Genomic DNA, 21,489 nt, shown 5'->3' with positions numbered 1-21,489 from the left:
GTCTACTTATCTATCAGCATATGTAATATTATATTTTAATCGTAACAACTGTAAAATTTGTTTAACACAACCCAATCATTTGACATAGTAGCTTGTTGCATTGTTAACTTTGTAAAAATTCAAACTCTGCTCGATAAGCAGAAACCTAATCTTTTTTTTATCGTTTACCTCGTAAACTTCTATACGTCACACTAATATGAATTTTTGCATATAACTCTAACGCGCGTTTTAACCTTGAACGGTGCAACGCATTGTTGCTAATGCTGTGTGATGTGACATGTAGCTACAAATTAGTGTACTTCATTTAAGCTTAGAGATTTCATTTGCAAAGTGCATTGTTGCGTTCAATCATGTCATCAATACAAACAATTTATACATATATGCGTATTTTTTCCTAGGTATGATTGTTTCTGTTCTATTAATCATTAGTCTACTTACTGACATATGTCAGTGTTAATTAGAGAATAGAATATGCACATGCAAATGTAATACGTATTATTAGAATTGATTAATGAAGAGACTGCTCTCTTGTTTTTCGTATATTCGCGCGCTGATATGCCTTGTCACTTTCTAGGCGCGGGATGGCGACGGAAGAGGGAGTTGAGTCGTATATATAGCGCTGCCGCAAGTCGATAAACATCGTCATCGAAAACGCAAGTCGAGTGGTCTGGTCGGGTTCGACAAGGTTCTCGGTTTTGTATTTAGTTGCAGAAGAAAATTTGACGTATATATAAATAATCGGTTTTGATTTGAAACTTTTTAGTTGCCGAAAAGAAATATGTTTCGCTTCTTTGTAGTGGTCGCGGCACTCTTTGTGCTGATCGACGCGGAACAAAAAATCCAAAGGTGAGTATACTCTACATTGTATCATACTGATATTGCGAAATAAGTACCAATGAAACATCTCGCTTTCTCATTTCCGACTTGATAAAATTGATACAGAAACTGCGCAAATACGATTATATTATTTCAGCGAAATGACCGGACAAAATCTTATTTTCAAAAATTCTTGTATTTGATGACTAAGAAAGTTATACTCGATCTCATGTTTTTGTTTGGTAACTAAAGATTCTGTTTATATTTCTTTCAAAGATCTCTCTGGAAACTTCGCTTATTTGTTTTCAGAATGTAAACTAGGATGTACTAAGATTAATATTATAAACGTCTTACTTTAAGGAAGAACGTTTATAATATTAATCTTAGTTTGTGTCTAAAATTATTTAAAATGTATATTCTATTTCTCTCTTTCTCTCTGAAAGAGAGGATAGATGGAACTATTATTACAATAGTTAATGCAATTATATTTTACTGTGCTGTTATAAGTTTACATGAGCAATAAACAAAACATGTTTTCTTTGTTTGATATTAAGACTGTCTAAGATGTCAATGTTTTTGGAACAAAGAATCAGGTGCTGAGATATTTTTAAAACTGTGCTGTCAACTTAAATAATCTACAAATCATACATACAAATTGTATTAAATTAAGTTATTGTGATTATTAAGTTAATTAAATTATTTTTTTAAGTTAATTAAATTATAAGTTTTTCAAAGTTTAGCTTTTTTCTATGAATATATAATAAAAGCGTCATTTTCAATGACTATATACTTATGACTGTCTGGTGACTTATGTTTTTTTTCTGTGAATATGGTTTAGTAAAGATGATAACATATTTAAAGAATTTTTGTATACACATATATATATATATAATGAAATGTTCTTTGTGTTGTTCCAAGAATTCCACTGTACAAAACCAATTCTATCCGAAAGACTCTAAAAGGAGTTGGCACTGAGTTAGAACAGATACGTTTGGCTGAAGATTCTCAAGGACTTGTACCGGAACCTTTGTCCAATTATCTGGATGCTCAATACTATGGTCCAATCAGCATTGGAACTCCACCCCAGAAATTTAACGTAATTTTTGATACTGGCTCCTCAAATCTGTGGGTACCATCCAAAAAATGTCGCTTTACCAATATTGCCTGTTGTAAGTAACATTTAAAATTATTAAAAATACAGTTACTGTAAACTATTGGATTATTAAGTGTGAAACTTGACAAATATATACGTGCGCGTGTCAAGTTTCATACTTAATGACATTCATGACTTACAAATTATAGTAATAAAAATCAATAAAAAGATCTGTATCTCTATTTGAAAAAACACAGAGTAAATATAATTGTAAAATTTAGTTATTAATAATCTAAATGTTGTGGAGTTAAATTTCACAATTGTAATTTATGCAATTTATCACACTTACTTTTGAGATACAAATGACCTTTGACACACTAAGATAACTTATATCTTTGGTTTAACAACAAATAAAAAATTAAATTTGATTATTTAAACTCGATCTTATGTTTACACTGATAAAAAGTTTGCTTTTAAAATCTAACATCATTAAAATATCTGTTTGTTATACTTTGCAGTATTGCATAATAAATACGACAGCAAGAAATCTAGTACCTATAGTCCAAACGGAACCTCATTTGCTATTCAATATGGCACTGGCAGTCTATCTGGATACTTATCTTCGGATGTAGTGGATGTGAGTCATCACGAAGTGACTTATATCAAATCATAATCTATTAATAAATACAAACGTTTTTTAAACATTGTTATTACTCCAAATAAATTATTTCTAATATAAATTTAACTACTGATATTTGCAGGTTGCTGGCATCAAGGTTCAACATCAAACTTTTGCGGAAGCAATCAGCGAACCAGGTTTGACTTTTGTCGCTGCTAAGTTTGACGGTATCCTGGGGATGGGCTACTCTACCATTTCCGTTGATGGAGTAACTCCTGTCTTCTATAATATGGTTAAACAAGGCTTAGTAAAAGAACCTGTCTTCAGTTTCTACTTGAATCGGTATCTTTTTATACCAGTATTTTTTCATGATGCACGTTTTTTAAGTCTGTTTTTTTTTTTTTTTTTAACCATTTTGTCAACTAAATATTTAAACTAAAGCACTAACTTCTGAATAACGCATTATTTATTTTGTTTATATTTTATTATTGCAATTTGAAACCTATAGTGATCCTTCGGCTAAAGTGGGTGGTGAAATGATATTGGGTGGATCTGATCCTGATCATTATGAAGGTGAACTCACATATGTTCCCGTTACGCGCAAAGGATATTGGCAATTTACTATGGACAAGTATGTAGTTACTTTCTAAATTACACTGATCATGTGCCGATAATAACATCGACAATATAATATTATCACGTTATAGCATTCAAGTAGGTGATAAGACTTTGTGCGCGGCTGGTTGTCAAGCTATCGCCGATACGGGCACTTCTCTTATTGCTGGACCTACCAAAGATATTAAATCGATTAACGATGCGATAGGAGCGATTGACATTAACGGAGAAGCTATGGTAAGTAATAATTATCCTTTCCGTAATGATGAAAACTTGTTGAACCTGTTGTCTAACAAGCACAGCAGGATATATAGTGATTAACATTAAGTTAACATAAACATAAAGTTTAAAAAGGTAAAAACTTTTCAAGTACAAAATCAGTAATTATAACTTATCTCTTATAGGTAAAGTGCAATGAGATTCCTAACATGCCTGTGATTACAATCACTCTGGGTGGAAAGAAATTCTGTCTCCGTGGTGAAGATTATATTCTTAAAGTAAGCGTCATACATTCTGATTCTATTTAATTTAAAAACAAAGTTTTTTTTTTAACTATTTTACACGTTTGAGAATATGGTATTTCAGAACTCTATAATAATACATTTTAGAGTATATTACATTTAAATGACTGTTTTGCTTTACAGATAAAGACAATGGGCGAGACTGTTTGCATGAGCGGTTTCATGGGTTTGGATACGCCTCAACCGTTATGGATTCTGGGTGACGTATTTATCGGCCGTTATTATACTGAATTTGATATGGGAAACGACCGAGTTGGATTCGCTAAGGCAAAATAATTTGCTTCTCCTCTTTTCATATTATATGCTATTATATACTTTCAGAAATTAAAAAAAAAAATATCAAAACAAGTTATTAAATAAAACGTCGATTCTTATTGTTTGTTGACTTGTATGTTTGTTGACTTTTACTTGTGATTATGACTTGCGGTTTTCTGTATTGTATTACATAAAGTACATACATGATATATTTTCGATCGAAGATCTGCGATGTTATTCTATTAAGTGAATAACATCCTTTAACTCGTCTTCATGTAATATGGTACATACATAATATCAAACATGTACTGAAGTATTGTAACGATATGAAACAAGTGTATTCTTTGAATGCAAGTAAAAGGATAAATAAAATATTTGTTTTCATACACTTTCTGTGTATAATTAATTGTATATTTCCAAAGTTTCATATTTGCATTTACACGCATCTGTGCATATATGTGTACATATATGTACATATTTCACGTCACGGTTTCATTGTGCAAATTTTTATAACAGTCATACGTAGAAAATTATATTATATGGTAGTCTGTTTTTGTTTAACCGCATGAATTCCATAAAAAATTCCCGTATATGACGACCACTTAAAGTGATATGTCAATGGATTAACTAGTATTCCATGAATTACTTTTGTTTTACATCCATCTATAAAAATGAAAAAGAAATTTTATTGTATACAATCTCTCTTGTACGCCAGCTGTTATTATAAATGTGAGAAGTATTTTAATATAAAGTAACCATTGTTATATAAAACGGATGTTTGTATACAAAAATAACATATAAGACTTACATTTATCTAATATACTTTGAACTTCATATGGAGAAAGAAATTTATTCCATTGATGGGTACCCAATGCTATTACCTTCAGCATATATTCTGCGACTATAATAGCACCAAGCCAAGAGCATAAAGTTCTGTTTATTGTTGTTATAAAAATTGATCCATCAGGTTTTAGCACTTCTACACATTTCTGTAGCAGATTTATAATTTTTAAAATCGTATAAGCCAACACATCGATGTGTTTGTTTATTTAACTTTTGCTGCATAACTTGTACCTTTATAAACAAATCCGGATCAGCTACATGTTCCAAAACCTCAGAACAGACAACAACATCATAAGATTCGATATTTGTTTTAGAAAATTCTTCGATATTTGTTGAGATGTAATTTACTCTTTCCATTATATCAGAATCTAACTTTATATGCTGATTTGCTACTTCTATCAATTCATCAGATGCATCTATTCCAGTTACTTCAGCTCCTACTCTAGCTAAACTCTCAGTTAATATACCTCCACCGCAACCAACATCTATAATCTTAAGCCCTTTTAATGGAAAAGCTGGATTGGATGCTTCAAATCCAGTATTTGCCATACCCTCTCTCACAAACTGTACTCTGAGTGGATTAAATTTGTGGAGAAATTTTAATACACCATCTTCATCCCACCATTGTGTTTTCATTGTATTGTGATGTCTAATGTCCTTTTTGTCTACTGTTGATAGTGATCTGGTTGTTTCACTGATATATGCATGCTGAATCAATCTACAAAAAGAAATGATTAATACTTCAAAGTAAACTAACATTAAATCTTATATGTATAAAATGCTTAAATGTTTATGTACTTATTATATATAGCTGATAACATGATTGATAATATATATTTTGTTGTGTACTGTATGCGATTATATACATACATATATATATTTGTGCAATTATATATACATGTATGTATATATATGTATTAATAAAAAACATGTATTATACCTATTGCTGAGAATGATTCTTGAAAAAGAAATCTTATTGGGATACAGAACTTTTAAAACTTGCATCTTGTTAGAAATATTTGCAACTTAAAATGGAACAAATATGTATGTACATACAATCATTAGGTGCGTTCAGACAACTCAAGGCTGTGTCCAGTTAAGCAAGAGGGAACGAACGAACGCAGGGGAAATGCAGGAAATACAGAAATTGAAGTGCAAGAGTAGCAGGAGTTGAAAGAAATCGAGAAAGTGGAAAAGAAGAAATGAGAAGACAGTTGTCTGCTTCTGCTACTGCGCATGCTCCGCAACAAATCGGGGAGCCACCTTCTCATTTCTTCTTTTTCACTTTCTCGACTTCTTTCAATTTCTGCTATTCCTGCATTTCAGTTTCTGTATTTTCCATATATATAATACTTCTATATTGCTAGTACGGTGCCGAACTGAAGTCCAAATGTTACGGTGCAGACAATATAGTAGCCTCTCTCTCCAGCTGCTTTGTGCGCATGCGGTGAACATTCAAGCACGTTTGGGCATTTCTCTTTCTCGCGTTCTTTCCAATGCTTTGTCTCGCTCGCACTCGCTTAAGCCTATGTCACACTACGGATTAGGATTGAGATTGAATTGCAATTTGGCCAATCAGAGAGCAAAGATCAGTACACTTAGAATTGATTTTCTTTTTTCTGATTGGTCAAATGTCAATCTAATCTCAATCCCAATCCGTAGTGTGACATAGGCTTTAGTAGACGCGCCTGCGCATAATGACGCTCGACTATCTATGCCCATATTTGGACTTCGTGCGTCTCCCTTTCTCGGGCCTCGTGCCTCTCATTGCGAAGATACGCGACTAGCAATATAGAAATATTATATATATATTTTCTGCATTTCCTGCGTTTGTTCGGTTCCTCTTGCTTAACTGAACACAGTCCAACAGTTGCACAACGGTTAAGAGATAATCACTTCTGATTGGATCATACTTTTGGAACCAAAGCAGATTTTGAAGAATAGTCCTATCATAAGTGATGATCTTTCAACCGTTGAGTTGTCTGAACGCACTCATTGAGTAAAAAGAAACAGGATAGAGCGTTTGGTTCAAAAAGTGGTGACGGAAGTAGATTTGTCTGTGATTAGTCAATTTCTTACGACTTACAGCTTACAACTATTATTCTGCTATTGGATTTCTGCTACTAAATTCAAATCGAGTAAAAAACCAGATAAACGAAAACTCGTCCGTTGTGCGCATCTCTCCTACTAGAAAGCCCCCCCATTTAACAGCCATTGGTTGCGTTCAGCAGAACAAGCTGCTTTGTAGCAATCGAACATGATTGGTTCTTACTTTTAGAACCAACAATCAATGTCAATTGTTGATAAGACAACAACTCAGCAATTGTTCCGCTGAACGCTGCCATTGGCTGCCAGCGAGTATCCCGCCAATTCCGCGCGCAACACTATCCCCACTTTGCCCGCTTTTCTTCCTTTATATGCAATAGAATTCTCTTCTCAATTTGAATTCAGTATAATAATAAAGTTATCAGCAAATTATTCACCGTCTTGTTTTATTTGGAACCATTTTTAAATACAATATATATAAATATATATATATATATCCATATATTGTGTTTAAAAATATATGTGCATTATATTACTGTTAAATCGAACATCGTTTTTCTGAATAAATGAAGAAAGTGGAATAAAATTAAGTATAATAAAAACATATAATCGACAATAGACAAAGCAATAAAACCATACATATATATTTTATATATGGGAATATGTTGACTTCTGATTTTTTTTAAATCATCGCTTTTCATCTCGAGGTTTGTTCGCGTCGCATGCTTCAACATGCTCCAACGCGCTATTTTTCAATGAAACTTCAATGAAACTTCAAAACATTTTTAATGAACTTTTTCAATAAAAAAAAGTTGCACTAGTGCAGGCGCGTTGGACTGAGTAGAAGCATGCAAAGTGAACAAACCTTCGATCTCTTCAATTTTGTAGTTTTCTTTTCTCTTTATTTAGTTTTACGAATAATGTGTGTTTACGTGTATAGAAATCGATTATTATATTTCTTTACAAAAGTTGTAAAATATACACAAAGTGTAATACATAATTTTCTTAAATGGAAAAGATGATAGAAAGGCGAGCGAAGTACGCATGTGCGAAGGATGGATAGGTGACGCAGGAGTACGTCAGCTGTTTTGTTGGGCTTTCACGGAGAGGACGTGCGTGTGTGTCCATCGTCGTCGGGAATGGTGTTATATTGTTGACTGGAACGGCATTTCGCGCAACTTTGGTTATCGGTACCCGTTTGCACGGACGCGTTCTTTTGTTTGTGGTAATCGCGTGCAAAGAGAACCGCGCGTGTTTCCGATGTACGATACTGCGGTGGCGTGAAGAACCAAGAAAACGCGTAAATGCGCGTGGCTTTTGTGTTAAGTCTCGTTTTGCAAAAACCGTCTTCTCTTTCTCGTACATGCAATTGATTCTAAGAATCAGCGAAATCTGTAATCTATCGTGTTCGTGACCACTTGACGCAATCAGAAATCGGGACGTTCTCGCCCGCTCGGAGGGGTAGACGCAACATTGTGATATTCCACGAAAGAGGCGCAGTGGTAACTTACTAGAATTGCTATGGCACAGCCGACGAGCAGCGCGTTACGGGCACTCGCCTTGGAATACAAGAGTTTGCAAGAAGAACCTGTGGAGGGCTTTCGCGTTAAGCTCGTCAACGAGGACAACATGTTTGAGTGGGAAGTCGCGATTTTCGGTCCACCTGATACACTCTATCAGGGCGGATATTTCAAGGTATTCGTTGCTCTGTGTTGTTTACGCGATGTTGTATGTGTGTGCGTATATATATATATATATTTATATGTACGTACATATATATGTATATATATATGTATATATATATATATGTATATATTTACGCGAATCGTGCGGTGTAACGACGACAAAGTTGTCGTAGCTGCGTGTCGAATATAAAGCCAGAATGCAGTATCGTTTCTTGGTTAGATCAGAATATGATACATAAGTTGCGTTTTTTACATTCTCGAATTTTTGTCAAACAAAATTTAGAATAAAAAACTCTATTAATTGTTAAAATGTATAATTTTTAATCAAACATCACAAGCAGGTATCGTTCAGTAATGTCTGTTCGTCAACAGTTTTTTTTCATTCAATGTGTTATCGTTGAAAGCGTAAACAAAGAAGCCTTCGTACATACGAGCTAAGACGCTTGAAAAATGCGACTTTGCATATATTCCGCTCTTTATGATAACACGCAAATATCATATATGTATGTTCTTCTTGCGCATAACCTAGCCTAGCTCAGAGCATATCGACTATCCTTTTCCGCAACAAAACCAAACGTTGTACAATAAAGGCCGCAACGTTGACCTATCTTCGGAATTATTGCCTGTCATGTTCGCAAAAAGTACATTTTACTTGTTAAGAAACTCAGTTCTCTCCTTGTTCAAAAAATCTCTTGGTTAAAAAAACAAAAGCTAGTAAACTGTAGCAAGTAAAGTGTGTGACAATCAGATCGGAAATGAAAGAAGGGTTAAGTTGAATGATGGGAAGGGGAAGGAATGGTCAAAGGTTCGAAACGTCGTGAACAAAATTCTGATCAGCTTTGCCACCATAATTGCGAGAGTCGATTCTATTCTGTCGAATAATATCTTGTAAAATACTTATCGCAATGTACATTTCTATCATCTTACATATATTCAAATTACTTCTACCATCTTATGTATTTTACTATCATATATTCTTATATTCGAAGTGAAGAACATTTCTTTTTTCAATAAAAATCATAATCCTAATAACATTCAAGTATAACAAACCTTATTCGTAATATATTTGTGAAACAAAAAACTTTCCGCGTTTAGATTAAATTATAAAATTAAATTAAATCATAGATAAAGGAAACGGTCCGGTACATAACTAGTTTGATAGAAACTTGAGTTTTCTTTCTGCATTAATACTTTTTTTTTGTTCTCTTACTAATTTAACTAATTTTGCACAATATCTTACATTCACGTCAATTTACTAAAGATACTTTTCAATATCGAATATACAAAAAAGTAAAATATATAAATTGATATCTATTATAGTTATTACTTTTATAAAATCAGCTTGCTAGTAAAACGATTTAAATTTAGAAGATGCTAAAGCGACAGTCAAACTCTGATTTTTTTTTGTGTTAGGCGAATCACTTTGATCAAATTTACAATATTAGTATATATAATATATATTGACAGTTATCTAAGAAAACGAAATAGAATAATATAATAATTAGATGAAAAAATGGATATTTTCTAAAACAAATCAAGCAAACAGCTGATTACATTAAGTTGTGTTTACGCATGGTGAAAAAAAAAATTGGCATGATTTTTCTAGTTTCTGATGTCATAAGCATGTATAAGTTAGTTACAGTGACGAAGCGGATAAGGAGTGTTTGACCAGATTAAACGCCAAACTGTAAAATGGGTTCTGTCATTGCTGATACACTGCTATACTTTTTGCTTGCTCTACCGTTTCGTTTCGTCCGCTTTCTAAACTACTCGCCGCTTCGTCACCGTAAATGCGTGCAAGTGAACTCTATTCACGTAATGCGGTGTATCTTCTCGTAACGTAACTTGTAGCGCGCGGTAACGAGCCACGGTGTTTCTTGTAAACCTTTGTATATATATCGTACACAAGATATATCTCGTATATACATTTTATCTGCGCGTATATATGTAGTTATTTCGAAAGACTGCGTCTCCACCGTGCTCCGGATTAATCTATTATTTACTTTACCGTAATCACGTTAGCCCTTAACCGATGAATGCTCGCGTTGTTTCGAACGCTTAGATAAACAATTGCTTTTATCTTACGCTTGAAATATCCTTCGTAATTAATAACTTCACATTCTTTATTCACGTTCTCGATTATCCACAAAGACAACTTTTCCTTGCACTTTTTTCCGTTTGTAAGTTTTCATTCTGCATGAAATCAGGTTTTTATTTAAATTTACAATTGTTTTAAAAACCACAAAATTTTCTAACTTAAAACTATATATAAACAAATAGTTGTTTGCGCTTTCTAAGTATGTGACAAAACATTGTGTTTTTATTTTATATAATGCTGTATAGGTAAGAGGTCAGAACACTCCTGAAGTCTTAAAATGATACGTAAGGTTTTAGGGATTTTTTATGGGTAAATATATGTACTTAAAATCTGCTTAGAGGAATTTATTATTATTGTACATATATAACAAACTAAAAAAATGTTTTTATTTTTTGTATGTCCAAACTGGTGGTGCACTTGCAGAATTTTTTTTTTGCAACTTCCAATTAGTGTACAGAATTCTAAGTATACAGTTTGACCTTGAACAAAATATATAAATGTTTATTATCTACATATTATCAAAGACTAGAGAAGTACGTAGGAATTTTTCAAAATATTGAAAACTCGTTTTGCAATTAACATTTTTTATACGTAAATTTGAAAAAATCCAAGTTTAATAAAATAGCATAAATGTCATTGAAAAAAGGCAATATTTTGAAAAATTTCTACGTACTTCTCTAGTTTTTAATATATAAATAATGTATATTTTATATAGTTTGTTCAAGATCAAAATCGTGTGCCTAGAATCCTGTACACCAATTTGAAGCTGCAGAAAAAAAGATTTTGCCAAATAAGCCATTGCGTCGCCATTTTGAACATAAAAGAATTATAAAAACTTTTTTTAGTTATATATGTTTTTTTGGTTTTATATATATATATATGATGATCATGAGATGCGGTTTTGCAAGATTATATATTTTCACATTTATCAGAAATTTGCTCTTAACCAGAACTTACGCGTAGCTCGATAAAAGGCGAAAAATACGTGAGTATGGCTGCCAAGTTACATAAAATGCCATCGAGCGTTGTCTTGGTTCTATTTCTGGATGGTAGCAAACCCTACCGATCACCAACGGCCAACCAACTTTCTCCTAATCTCATTCCGTTTAAGACGAACGAGCACCGGTTCGATTTTATATATTATCTAACGTATCTATCTCGTGGACTTGAGACGTTGGTTCGTCATTATACTTGTTTCATTTCTCACAACGTCTGCCTCGATCAGACTTCATCCTTTCACCTTGCGAAGACATTCCACTCTTTGTCTGTGCCAGAACTTTCTATGTTAATAATACGCTTGCAGAATCGATAGTCGATACACAACTTACAGAAAGGAATTGCAATATACAGTTATTTATGTATTTATTCACTTCTATATTTCCATAAGAAGCGGAAAGAGGAAAAAAGCGAGAAACATGTTTAGTTTTTTTCTGCATAGCGCGCACGCACACACAAACACCTCGTTAGAAAAATTTCTTTTTATCGTTTTTAATTGTCTTCCGCATGTTTTTGCATCAATAGCGTTTTTGACTGGCACGAGTTGAATCGCCTTTTCGAAGCGATTATGACATTATTTCAAGTAAATTAATCAATATAATATCGATTTGTTAAATTGACGTCATTGATTACTCCGAGAGCTAGTCAACCCATTGTTATTAAAAACGTTAAAAGAGAGAAGAATTATTGCAATTGTCTGATTACTACATTTTTTTTAAAGCATTTCTTTGTTTTATTCCGAAAGCAAACAAAAAATGTTTTACAAATTGAGCGAATAACAGTATCACGTTTGTGAAACCAAACTGATCTGTCTTGATTGAGGTATAAAAATCATCAGACTCGCATTACACAACGTCGCGTTACAATGATCAACGGTGCTTATTGTCAAAGTAGGTCGCGAAAATTTATAGGTCATACGATGGAGTTACGACAAAAGACGACAAGATGATAGTTTTATGCTAGAGCAATCTGCATAAAATCTTGCTTTAAATCATTATTTTTCTCGTGTAAAGTGACTTTTTTTTAATAACATATCTGAAAACACAAGAGCTTTGCAGAAAACATTTTATTGCATAAGACAGTAAGCCCGTGTTATAGACAATTCTCATAATATTTCCTGGCAATATAAGATCGCGTACTGATAATCGCGATCAATATTTTTCCACCTACTTGGTACTTGTGACATCAGAAAACTCAGCACGCTTTCATTATTTTACTCTAAAACGCAAATGCAAGTCAAATATTGATAAATTAAAATTGTATATAAATATATTTAAACATTCAAGAATTTTCAAAGATTTTTTAGTAATAATTAAAACATTGATTATCATCACTAGTGTTCTGTTGAAAGATAAATAGAAGAATCTCTTAATTGAAAGAGAGAATTTTCTTAGAAGACTCTATTAGCTGACAATTAATTCTGTCTTTGATAGACCAATAAAAGATTCGGGAACATATAATTTTGGGAAATTGTCATAAAAATTGCTTAAAGTGGCAACGTGTCAACTTGCAAGTGCACGCGAACTATTACGTGCAGAATTTTCGCGATACTGTGTGTAGTCAGTAGAAAGTAGGTTAATTCTAGAACGCGGTTATCCCGGAGGACGAGGTGGATATTTGGGCCATGACCAGGTCGCGATCAATATTAGCGTCCCGATGGCAAAGCCTCCATTGAACATAGCAATATTCCCGTTTTAAAATAGAGATCGATATTATCGCTTGAACACGCTGAAGATTTTTCAATCGGATCGAAATGTCAAATCTTTATTAATATCTGATTTGATTTTATATCTTTTTCTGTTATAGTTACGTGCATACACCGTGCATGGCCGTGATGCACTTTCTCAACATCGGAAATGTCTTCATTCGCAATTTATAAAAGTAGTTTTTCACTACATTAATTTGACTGATTTCATCAAAATACATATATATTGTATATGAAAAAGGTTACCCCATCTATCACACTTTGTCATATCTTTTATATTTTCATCAGACTAAAATCATCTTAGTCTATTAAGAAATTTATTAGGATTATTATCTTTTCAAATATTTATTTTTAAATATATAAATATATTAAAAAGAATATGGTTTACTATTTTGTTAAATATTTTAAGTACATATAACATAAGTAAATTTACATATATAAATCTTCTTCAAAGGCAGATATTCAAAATTATAATTTTAATGAATTTAAAACTTGGTGTCATGGATATATGTGGAAATAGCTTTCACATTTCTGTTCGTAAAAGCAATGACGGATTTTAAATACCTCTTAAAATTTTTTGATGAAAATTATGTGTCGAATTGTTGAAGCCATCAAAATTATAATAATTTTCGATGTTAGATAAACTAAAGATTATTCATTGTTGCGTAGTCAACATGAGAGAGAGAGACTGCAACTTGTACACACAGAAAAACATTATTCTATATTACTAAGAAAAATAATTATTCAGTATTTATTTATTTTTCTTTTAAACAATCGTTAACGTTAATTCAAAGAATATTTTCTTGATATAGTCTTACAATATACTTACAAATTTTTAAAAAACTTATTATTATATACAAAAGAAGAACGTATTCTCTTTTCAAGAATATTTCAAAACTTTATCGAAAAACACGCAGATGTGTTAAGTACCGAATTTTTCTTTTAAGTTTAATATATATTCGTGCTTGAAAAGTATCAAGTTTACTAAGATTTAAAAAATATTTTGAATAAGTACTTACGAAATCCTTGTATAATTTGTAGGTACCATTTGTGGATATATAAACTTATTATATACTTGATACAAGTGATATTTACTTGTCATTTTTCTGTGCGTATGTAACAGATTGTACTACATGATACGTGCGTTAAATGTGTTGTGAGACGGAGTTTGATTTGTTTTGTTGCAGGCACACATGAAGTTCCCGCCAGATTATCCATACAGTCCGCCGAGTATTCGTTTCATGACAAAAGTTTGGCACCCGAATGTATATGAGGTGAGTGAATGTACGAGAATTATCGATTTATACTGTTCTCTTTCTCTCTCTTCCTCTCTCTTCTCTCCACCATGTTCGATCTTTTTCTTTTATGTACATGAGTGTACGTGCGTGTCTCTCGTTTCTCTTTTACCATCCCGTTTCCGTTTATCTGTCCCGCTCTCACTCCGCTTACTACCGCGACTGTATAACGACCGTCCCGCTCTGTCTATCCGCCTCTCTTTATCTTCTATCCTCCGCCGTCATGGCTTTTACAACCATCAGCCTTTACATCGTCACTTTCAGCGCTTGTGAAACCACCCGGGTCGTCCGAACCCCCGCTTGGTTGCGCTTCCATCGAAACGCACCGTCGCTCGGACGGACGGGCAAACCAGGAGAAACGAGAGGGAGCAAAAGAAAAAAGTATAAAACTAAAAGTATAAAGCAAAAGAAAAAAGTATGAAAACAGTCGACTTGCAAAATTGCGTAGCAGTATCCGAGATTGCATTTATATTGGCATATCATTAACGCGCCGCGTGTTCTTGTGTGGAACGTCAGGTCGCTATATTTATCGCGGATTCGCATCGTCACATTTGACGTTTATAAAATTCGGCGGTTCTTTCACCGTCGTCGTGCAAATTTCACGCAATCAGCGAGAGAAGCGAGAATTTAATTGATCGAAGCAAGTGGCGATTCGAACACAAAATAGATTCGTGATCTTATAAGTATCATTTTTAAAAAGATAGAAAGCAATTTTACGCCTATCTACTAATATTATAGGTATAAGTTGTTGTTGGCATTCCTGTATTTTAAAAATTACAGTTTTAATTATGATAAAATATTAAATTCAAATAATTTGTAATATCTATAACTTTTACAACAAACTGTATAAGTATAAATATAAAACAATGACAATATTACGGTCGAAAAGAAAAAATATTTGACGAATAACGTTTTTATTCGTTATCAAAATGGTTAACAAATTATCTGTAGTCGAGAATGCATTTCCGCATTTTTATTTGTGTTACTCATCAATAGTGTTATTTGCATAAAAATATGTTGTCTTCTCACACGCTTATCGACCTCGCGATATCGCCGCATCTCTTTTGTTTGTTGTTCGTCGCATGTGACCCTTCGATAACTAGCAAACCGAAGTCAATGACCGTCGAAAGCTCATGTGGACATCCGTGTCCACTCGCCCATCGTCGATAGAGATGGCAACGACAGGAAGGTGTAACAACGCAAATATTTTTTTTCACGAGCTGTCGACAGAAAGTTATTAAAGCTCGCACGTACAATTATTCACAATTTGAAATTAATTCAAAAATATTTTTAAATTTTCCTTTAGTTTTTTTGTGAAAACGCAAGAATAGAGATCGAGCATTTAAAAATACGTGATGTATATAAATAAACAATTTTATTTGATTATAGAACACAGTTTCCGTGATTTGTGTATTACTGAACACAAAATATAGCCGAACTATTTTATTTTATTTATGTTTAAACTCAAACACTACTTGCGAGATAAAAGACAGAACGTTTAAGCGAATTAAATCGCACGCCGAGAAACCTCGTTTTGTTTTGTTTTTTTTCTACTGCGTGAAATTTGGTTTTGATGGCAATCTGCGCCTTACGCAAATGCTTGTAAAAGAAAGAGTTCTTGCTTCAATATTCTTACATTTTTGGTTTCTCGCAATCAAAGCAAATTGTCGTAAAAAAATTGTGTGTGTGTGTGTGTGTGTGTGTGTCATGTTATATTACATACGTATTTATTTATTTATTCATATATATACCGCGACCTTAATATTTGTATGGCTCGCTTCTCTCGCAAGCTAACTTTCGCCGTCGTGAAATTCATATTATTACACTTACGCATGCAAATGTGTGTGTGTGTACATACCGTATATTACGCAAAGAACTTCCTTTGATTTCGCGCGTTTATGCTTTCATTTCAAATCAATTTTGTAAAATATAATTTTATATTCTTCGTGCAAAAAAAAGAAAGAAATATGTCCGAATAAGAAGAAATTAAATTTATGCGTTGTCTCTTTCTCTTTCATCCGAAGTAGCGGCCACTTTTGCATCTCGCGCGTTTCTGTGCATAGGTACACACATCTACTCGCTGGCCACTCGTATAAATGCATGTGCGCGACACACAAGCGAGATGCTATCGCGGAGCAGTCGTGTCAAGTGCTGGGCGTTTACTCGAGAAGCTTCGCCTTCGTGGCTTATTACAAGGTGTTCGGAGTCAAGCCACGGTGAAACCACGATGCGCCTTGTCCTACTTGCGTCGAGCGCGGGAGAAATGAGAAATAGAAACACAGTAGAGTGTAAGAAAATCGCGATAAATTTTTTGCAATTTTATATAAAAACATATCTTTTTTGGTCGCATTCGTGCGCGCGCGAACACAACTGTGGCTTTCATATTTTATTATTTTTCGCAATATTCCAAGTATACGCGCGCGCGTGTGTGTATGTGTGTGTGTAAAATCTTATCTTCTCGTACGCAAAAATTATCTCCAAATGGCGCAAAGCGCGTGAATCACAATATTCTCGGGGATTTTTCTTTAAGCACCAAAAAAATAATCTGGTTCCGTCCTTCGAGCGACGTTGTTTTCTCAGGAACAATGAACGCAGAATCAGAGTCGTCGAGGTTGCCGTATACTTTACGTTAGGGAAAAAAGAAGACGCAGGCGTGAACTCCGTGCGCAGCATATTTTTGCTTTGTATTAAACATAAAGAATATATGTATATGAAAATATTTAGTATATTTAACTCAAAGCTTTAGAATCTTTTTAAAAGTTTACTTTTTTAAATGTTTTAAATGCTTAAAAAAGCTGATATCAACAAAACTTCGTACAAATCAGATAAAATGTTTAGACCAAGCGCGTAACAACGATAACAAAAGTCTAGATACTAATTAATTAATAAGCACGCGCGAGTAAATTTTAGTTTTTAACAATAAATTGTTGTTGCAAGCAGCATGTGTACATGCGAGCAAATATATATGAAAATATATATGTATAATCGCGATGAGTAAATTTTTGAAAATAATATATCGCAAAATGAAACAAACACTTGATTTGAATGATTACTTGAATGTAGTCAAAGAAAAAGTAGCAGAAAAATAACTGAGAAAATTGCAAAATCAGATCTGAAAAGTTAACCTTCTCTGTGTAGAACGGTGATTTGTGCATATCAATTCTACATCCACCCGTAGATGATCCACAGAGCGGTGAACTCCCTTGCGAGAGGTGGAATCCAACGCAAAATGTCAGGTGAGTATCATAATCGGTATCACAGAAAAAAATTAGGAGAAACGAAACATGCTGTTGTGTCCTTATGTTAAATTATACGTAGTGTAGTTCTCAGAATCTAAAATTTTTTAAATAATAAATTTGTGCTTTTTATCAGGACCATCCTGCTATCAGTAATCTCGTTGCTGAACGAGCCTAACACATTTAGCCCCGCTAACGTTGACGCATCAGTGATGTACAGACGCTGGCGTGACTCCAAAGGGAGAGATAAAGAATATGAAAATATCATAAGGTATAAGATTTTTTGTCGAACCGTTATTATAGAGAAAACTTTAAATATTTATATTAAGAAATCATATAAGCTGTGTCACGATATTGTCGATATAAATGCTGTGAAAAATAAGTGCAGCAATGATGACATCGTAATTTTGACATATATTTCAACTATGAAATGGCCATCAGAAAAGTCGTTTTCTTCGTTCTAGTTAAAAATAAAATAAAAAATAAGAGCTAGTTTCATAATACAATAAACGAAATAATATTGTCTGTAAACCATAATTTAATGTATCACACAAAATAGCTTTTTCAAGAAATTTGTGGAACATAATTAATATAGTCTTTTCATGATTAAAAGAATCTTTAAAAGCTGACAAAAATATTTTTTTTCTTTCAACGCAAAACCAAAGTCGTTTTATGATTGAAGCATCTGTATGCTACAGAACGTTAACAAAAGGGATTGTATAAAACGACGGCGATTACATCATTGATTTAAAAAAACAATTGCTCATGCCGAATTACTGCTTGATTAGTTTTAATGATCGGACACGAATCTTTGCACTCACTCAATATATAATTTATACGCAATTATTTACAATCAAATATCGAATTTATCTATAAATGCAGGCTATTTTTTCCGGGTCATTAAATATTGTTCACGTTACGGTTTTTTTGTAATCTTTTTCTATTTGATATATAAACAAAGAAATATCTTAGTTGTTGGACTATCAAAGAGGTAGGTATTTTGTCAATGTATATTTCATGCATTTTTTCTATTAGGAAACAAGCCCAAGCTGCCAAAATAGAAGCCGAAAAAGAGGGTATTGTAGTACCCGTAACCCTGGAAGATTATTGTATAAAGACCCGAGCGAGGCCAGCCGAGCAGCAATTAGATATGACAGACTTTTACGACGACGAATACGAGTTGGATGATGACGAAGACGAGCAGCTCAGCGCCACTGATTATGAAGATGGCGATGATAGTGGCAACGGAGAATCGTGATCCATTTCTTAGATAATAAATACAACAACAAAAAACCCGAACCGCTAATTATTATATACCAATTCTGTATAGATTAATAAATTAACGAGCTTTTAAACCGGACAATCTTTCTATTTCTCTCTCCGTTACCAAAATTTCAAGCTATTTTTTGCTGGACAACAGTCAACTTTAGAAGACTTATGAGTATGTCGATTTCTTTTAAAATTATTGTATTTATAAAAAGAAAAATTGAAACATGAATAAAAACAGATCTGCTTAATGATGGTTTCCAAATAAAACTATTTTAACTCTCGCGCCTAATTGTCAGAATTATTTATCAGAATAAAAATTTACAGATATTCGTAGATTCCAAGTTATTTATAAGTTAATAATTATCGTGTGGATTGTATTTTTTTCATATTTGTTTAAAATGTGTGTATGTGTGTGTGTACACACGCGCGCGCGAGCGCACACACACAATACATAATAGTTTATCAGTTTTTTGCAATAATTTTCGAGAAATGAAACTGACCTCAAAGTCTAAATAAAATATTATATAATTTTTGCTTCATATTAAAGCGTCAAGACAAATTTAACAATGTTGTATACTATGACTTTCGAGAAATATAAAATAATATAAAATAATATAAAAAAATTGACGTACACTATTATGTTGGTTATAAAACAAAACAGCAAAACTTTTCTCTTTTTTATTGTTTCAATATACTTACAATTTACGAGAAAAATGCTGGCTAATAATAACGCGAATATCCTGTATATTATCAGTTGAGGATTACAGTGTTCTATTTTCCACTTAAAACACTATAGCTTTCAGGTGACGATAAATATATGTACTATATAAATTATATAGTTTCATATCCATGTTAAAAATCTTAATAAAAATATGTATAAGCTTACTAGTTTGTATTTAAGTATGTACTAATATATGTAAGTACACGCAGCGCCAAAAATTCGTCATAATAACGCAAAAGATTGACGAAAGTTTGATGAAGTTTAAGATCTGGCTGTGGACGAGAGTTAGAAAAGTTTATAGTTGTATTTTAAGTATATATTGCATGATATTACAAAAAAATTCCGTGTTTATAAGCTCTTTAACTTAAGCAATATCCTATAGTATAAATATAAGTACTTCAATAGGACAGCACTTGTGCTTGTATTGTGGCTGGCACTTTGATCTTTCAAATAGAAACGGACCAATTGATTTACCTTAGTATTGATAAATGCGTTCGATAAAAACGATTCTATGTATACAAGTACTGTAAGTACACGCGATTGACATTACATCATTTTGGAGATATCTAGTTTCACATGTCATGTTCGAAGTTGCAAATGGGTACATCAATTGATCCTAACATCTATGTGTAACATTTGCATTAATAATAAATTTTCGCTTTCTGTTACATAATTATATATTTGTATTGTAATATTGCAAAAAATTGAGAATGATATTCAATCTAGAGAAAAAAACAAATGGTCGAAAAAAGACCTGTTAAAAATTATTAATAATAAATTTTTACATCTTATATATACACACACACACAGTATAGATTTATATTATTAATAACATTAATTATCATTAATAATTTGTATACATACATAGGCATATATATTGTGCGTAAATATATTTGTGCTGTGTTATTTTATTAAATTTGAAAAAGTAAAATTAACAACTAGTAATTGTTTTTTTATATCTTCAATTTAAAAATTGGTTGTAAGTTTTGAAGTACATAATTTTCATCACAAATCTCAATTTTGATTCTCTTATCAATGTTAAACAATAACTTACACTAGAATTTATACGCGCATAATGCTACGGCCACAAAGTTACTTTAGCTTGTGATTTTTTTAGATCTCTTTGTATTAAATGTCATCTTTGAAATAAAAGCTTTCCAAGTAAAATAATAATTACTCTTAAGCTTATTATTTAAAAAAAATATATTGGATGCAGCTAATCGACTCTGTGGTAGTGTATCTGTGCTCGTATGACTGAAATTGTAAATAGTATATAAAACTCAGACACACAATTTTTAAAGACACAAATATACGTATGCTATTTTTCTTTTACTTATTTCTTTATTAACTATATTTTATTGGAAGACCAATAAGGACTGTTGAAGACGACAAAATAGAAACAAGAAGATATCCAAATTTTAATATCATATCTAAATATATATTCTGCGTTTGTGTACGTAGTAATATCGTAATTAAACTAAATACTTCTTAGTTTCTTAGTCTCATTTAATGTTTTTCGTAGTTTTTAATAATAGAAAGTATACAAAATACTGGCGGTATCAACATATAATAATTTGTACATTGAATAATTATATCTTCTTGGATTTTTGTATATACAAGCAGGCTTTTCTTTGCATATAATTAATAAAATTAGTGTTATACAATTACATGTTTGT

The 21,489-nt window shown here is 32.5% G+C and overlaps 3 protein-coding genes across 4 annotated transcripts; 2 read left to right on the top strand and 1 right to left on the bottom strand.

Moving 5' to 3' along the window:
* The first annotated feature begins 631 nt into the window (after positions 1-631).
* LOC109852740 (lysosomal aspartic protease-like) lies at positions 632-4,043 on the top strand. Its single transcript, XM_020424183.1, has 8 exons — positions 632-846; positions 1,735-1,985; positions 2,428-2,546; positions 2,671-2,870; positions 3,037-3,159; positions 3,236-3,380; positions 3,548-3,640; positions 3,788-4,043. Exons 1-8 carry the CDS (start codon positions 779-781, stop codon positions 3,938-3,940), a joined length of 1,152 nt encoding a protein of 383 aa, XP_020279772.1. The 5' UTR covers positions 632-778; the 3' UTR covers positions 3,941-4,043.
* On the bottom strand, positions 3,979-6,168 carry LOC109852748 (ubiquinone biosynthesis O-methyltransferase, mitochondrial). 2 transcript variants are annotated; one of them, XM_020424206.1, is made up of 4 exons: positions 5,819-6,168; positions 4,994-5,480; positions 4,728-4,908; positions 3,979-4,582 (listed from the first exon to the last, which is right to left on the bottom strand). In XM_020424206.1, exons 2-4 carry the CDS (start codon positions 5,396-5,398, stop codon positions 4,455-4,457), a joined length of 714 nt encoding a protein of 237 aa, XP_020279795.1. In that variant the 5' UTR covers positions 5,399-5,480; positions 5,819-6,168; the 3' UTR covers positions 3,979-4,454. The 2 variants fall into 2 exon arrangements, with proteins under 2 accessions (XP_020279795.1, XP_020279786.1); XM_020424197.1 differs by having other exon boundaries at positions 5,703-6,166.
* Positions 6,169-7,857: 1,689 nt separating this feature from the next.
* LOC109852250 (ubiquitin-conjugating enzyme E2 R2) lies at positions 7,858-20,526 on the top strand. The gene is made up of 5 exons (XM_020423240.1): positions 7,858-8,503; positions 14,480-14,566; positions 17,726-17,823; positions 17,960-18,094; positions 18,859-20,526. Exons 1-5 carry the CDS (start codon positions 8,330-8,332, stop codon positions 19,079-19,081), a joined length of 717 nt encoding a protein of 238 aa, XP_020278829.1. The 5' UTR covers positions 7,858-8,329; the 3' UTR covers positions 19,082-20,526.
* Positions 20,527-21,489: the final 963 nt, after the last annotated feature.

This window comes from Pseudomyrmex gracilis, unplaced genomic scaffold (genome assembly GCF_002006095.1).
Source record: "Pseudomyrmex gracilis isolate BER0280 unplaced genomic scaffold, ASM200609v1 scaffold_1, whole genome shotgun sequence".
NCBI classification, from domain to species: Eukaryota; Metazoa; Arthropoda; class Insecta; order Hymenoptera; family Formicidae; genus Pseudomyrmex; species Pseudomyrmex gracilis.
This window is presented reverse-complemented; position numbering and strand designations above follow the sequence as displayed.

Coding starts and splice junctions, on each gene's coding strand:
- LOC109852740 (XM_020424183.1), top strand. CDS start 779: ATGTTTCGCTTCTTTGTAGTGGTCGCGGCACTCTTTGTGCTGATCGAC. Junction 2,547..2,670: donor TATCTTCGGATGTAGTGGAT/GTGAGTCATCAC, acceptor TGATATTTGCAG/GTTGCTGGCATCAAGGTTCA. Junction 3,381..3,547: donor ACATTAACGGAGAAGCTATG/GTAAGTAATAAT, acceptor TATCTCTTATAG/GTAAAGTGCAATGAGATTCC.
- LOC109852748 (XM_020424197.1), bottom strand. CDS start 5,767: ATGCAAGTTTTAAAAGTTCTGTATCCCAATAAGATTTCTTTTTCAAGA. Junction 5,481..5,702: donor AGAATCATTCTCAGCAATAG/GTATAATACATG, acceptor TTCTTTTTGTAG/ATTGATTCAGCATGCATATA. Junction 4,909..4,993: donor ATCCGGATTTGTTTATAAAG/GTACAAGTTATG, acceptor AATCTGCTACAG/AAATGTGTAGAAGTGCTAAA.
- LOC109852250 (XM_020423240.1), top strand. CDS start 8,330: ATGGCACAGCCGACGAGCAGCGCGTTACGGGCACTCGCCTTGGAATAC. Junction 8,504..14,479: donor ATCAGGGCGGATATTTCAAG/GTATTCGTTGCT, acceptor GTTTTGTTGCAG/GCACACATGAAGTTCCCGCC. Junction 17,824..17,959: donor AATCCAACGCAAAATGTCAG/GTGAGTATCATA, acceptor GCTTTTTATCAG/GACCATCCTGCTATCAGTAA.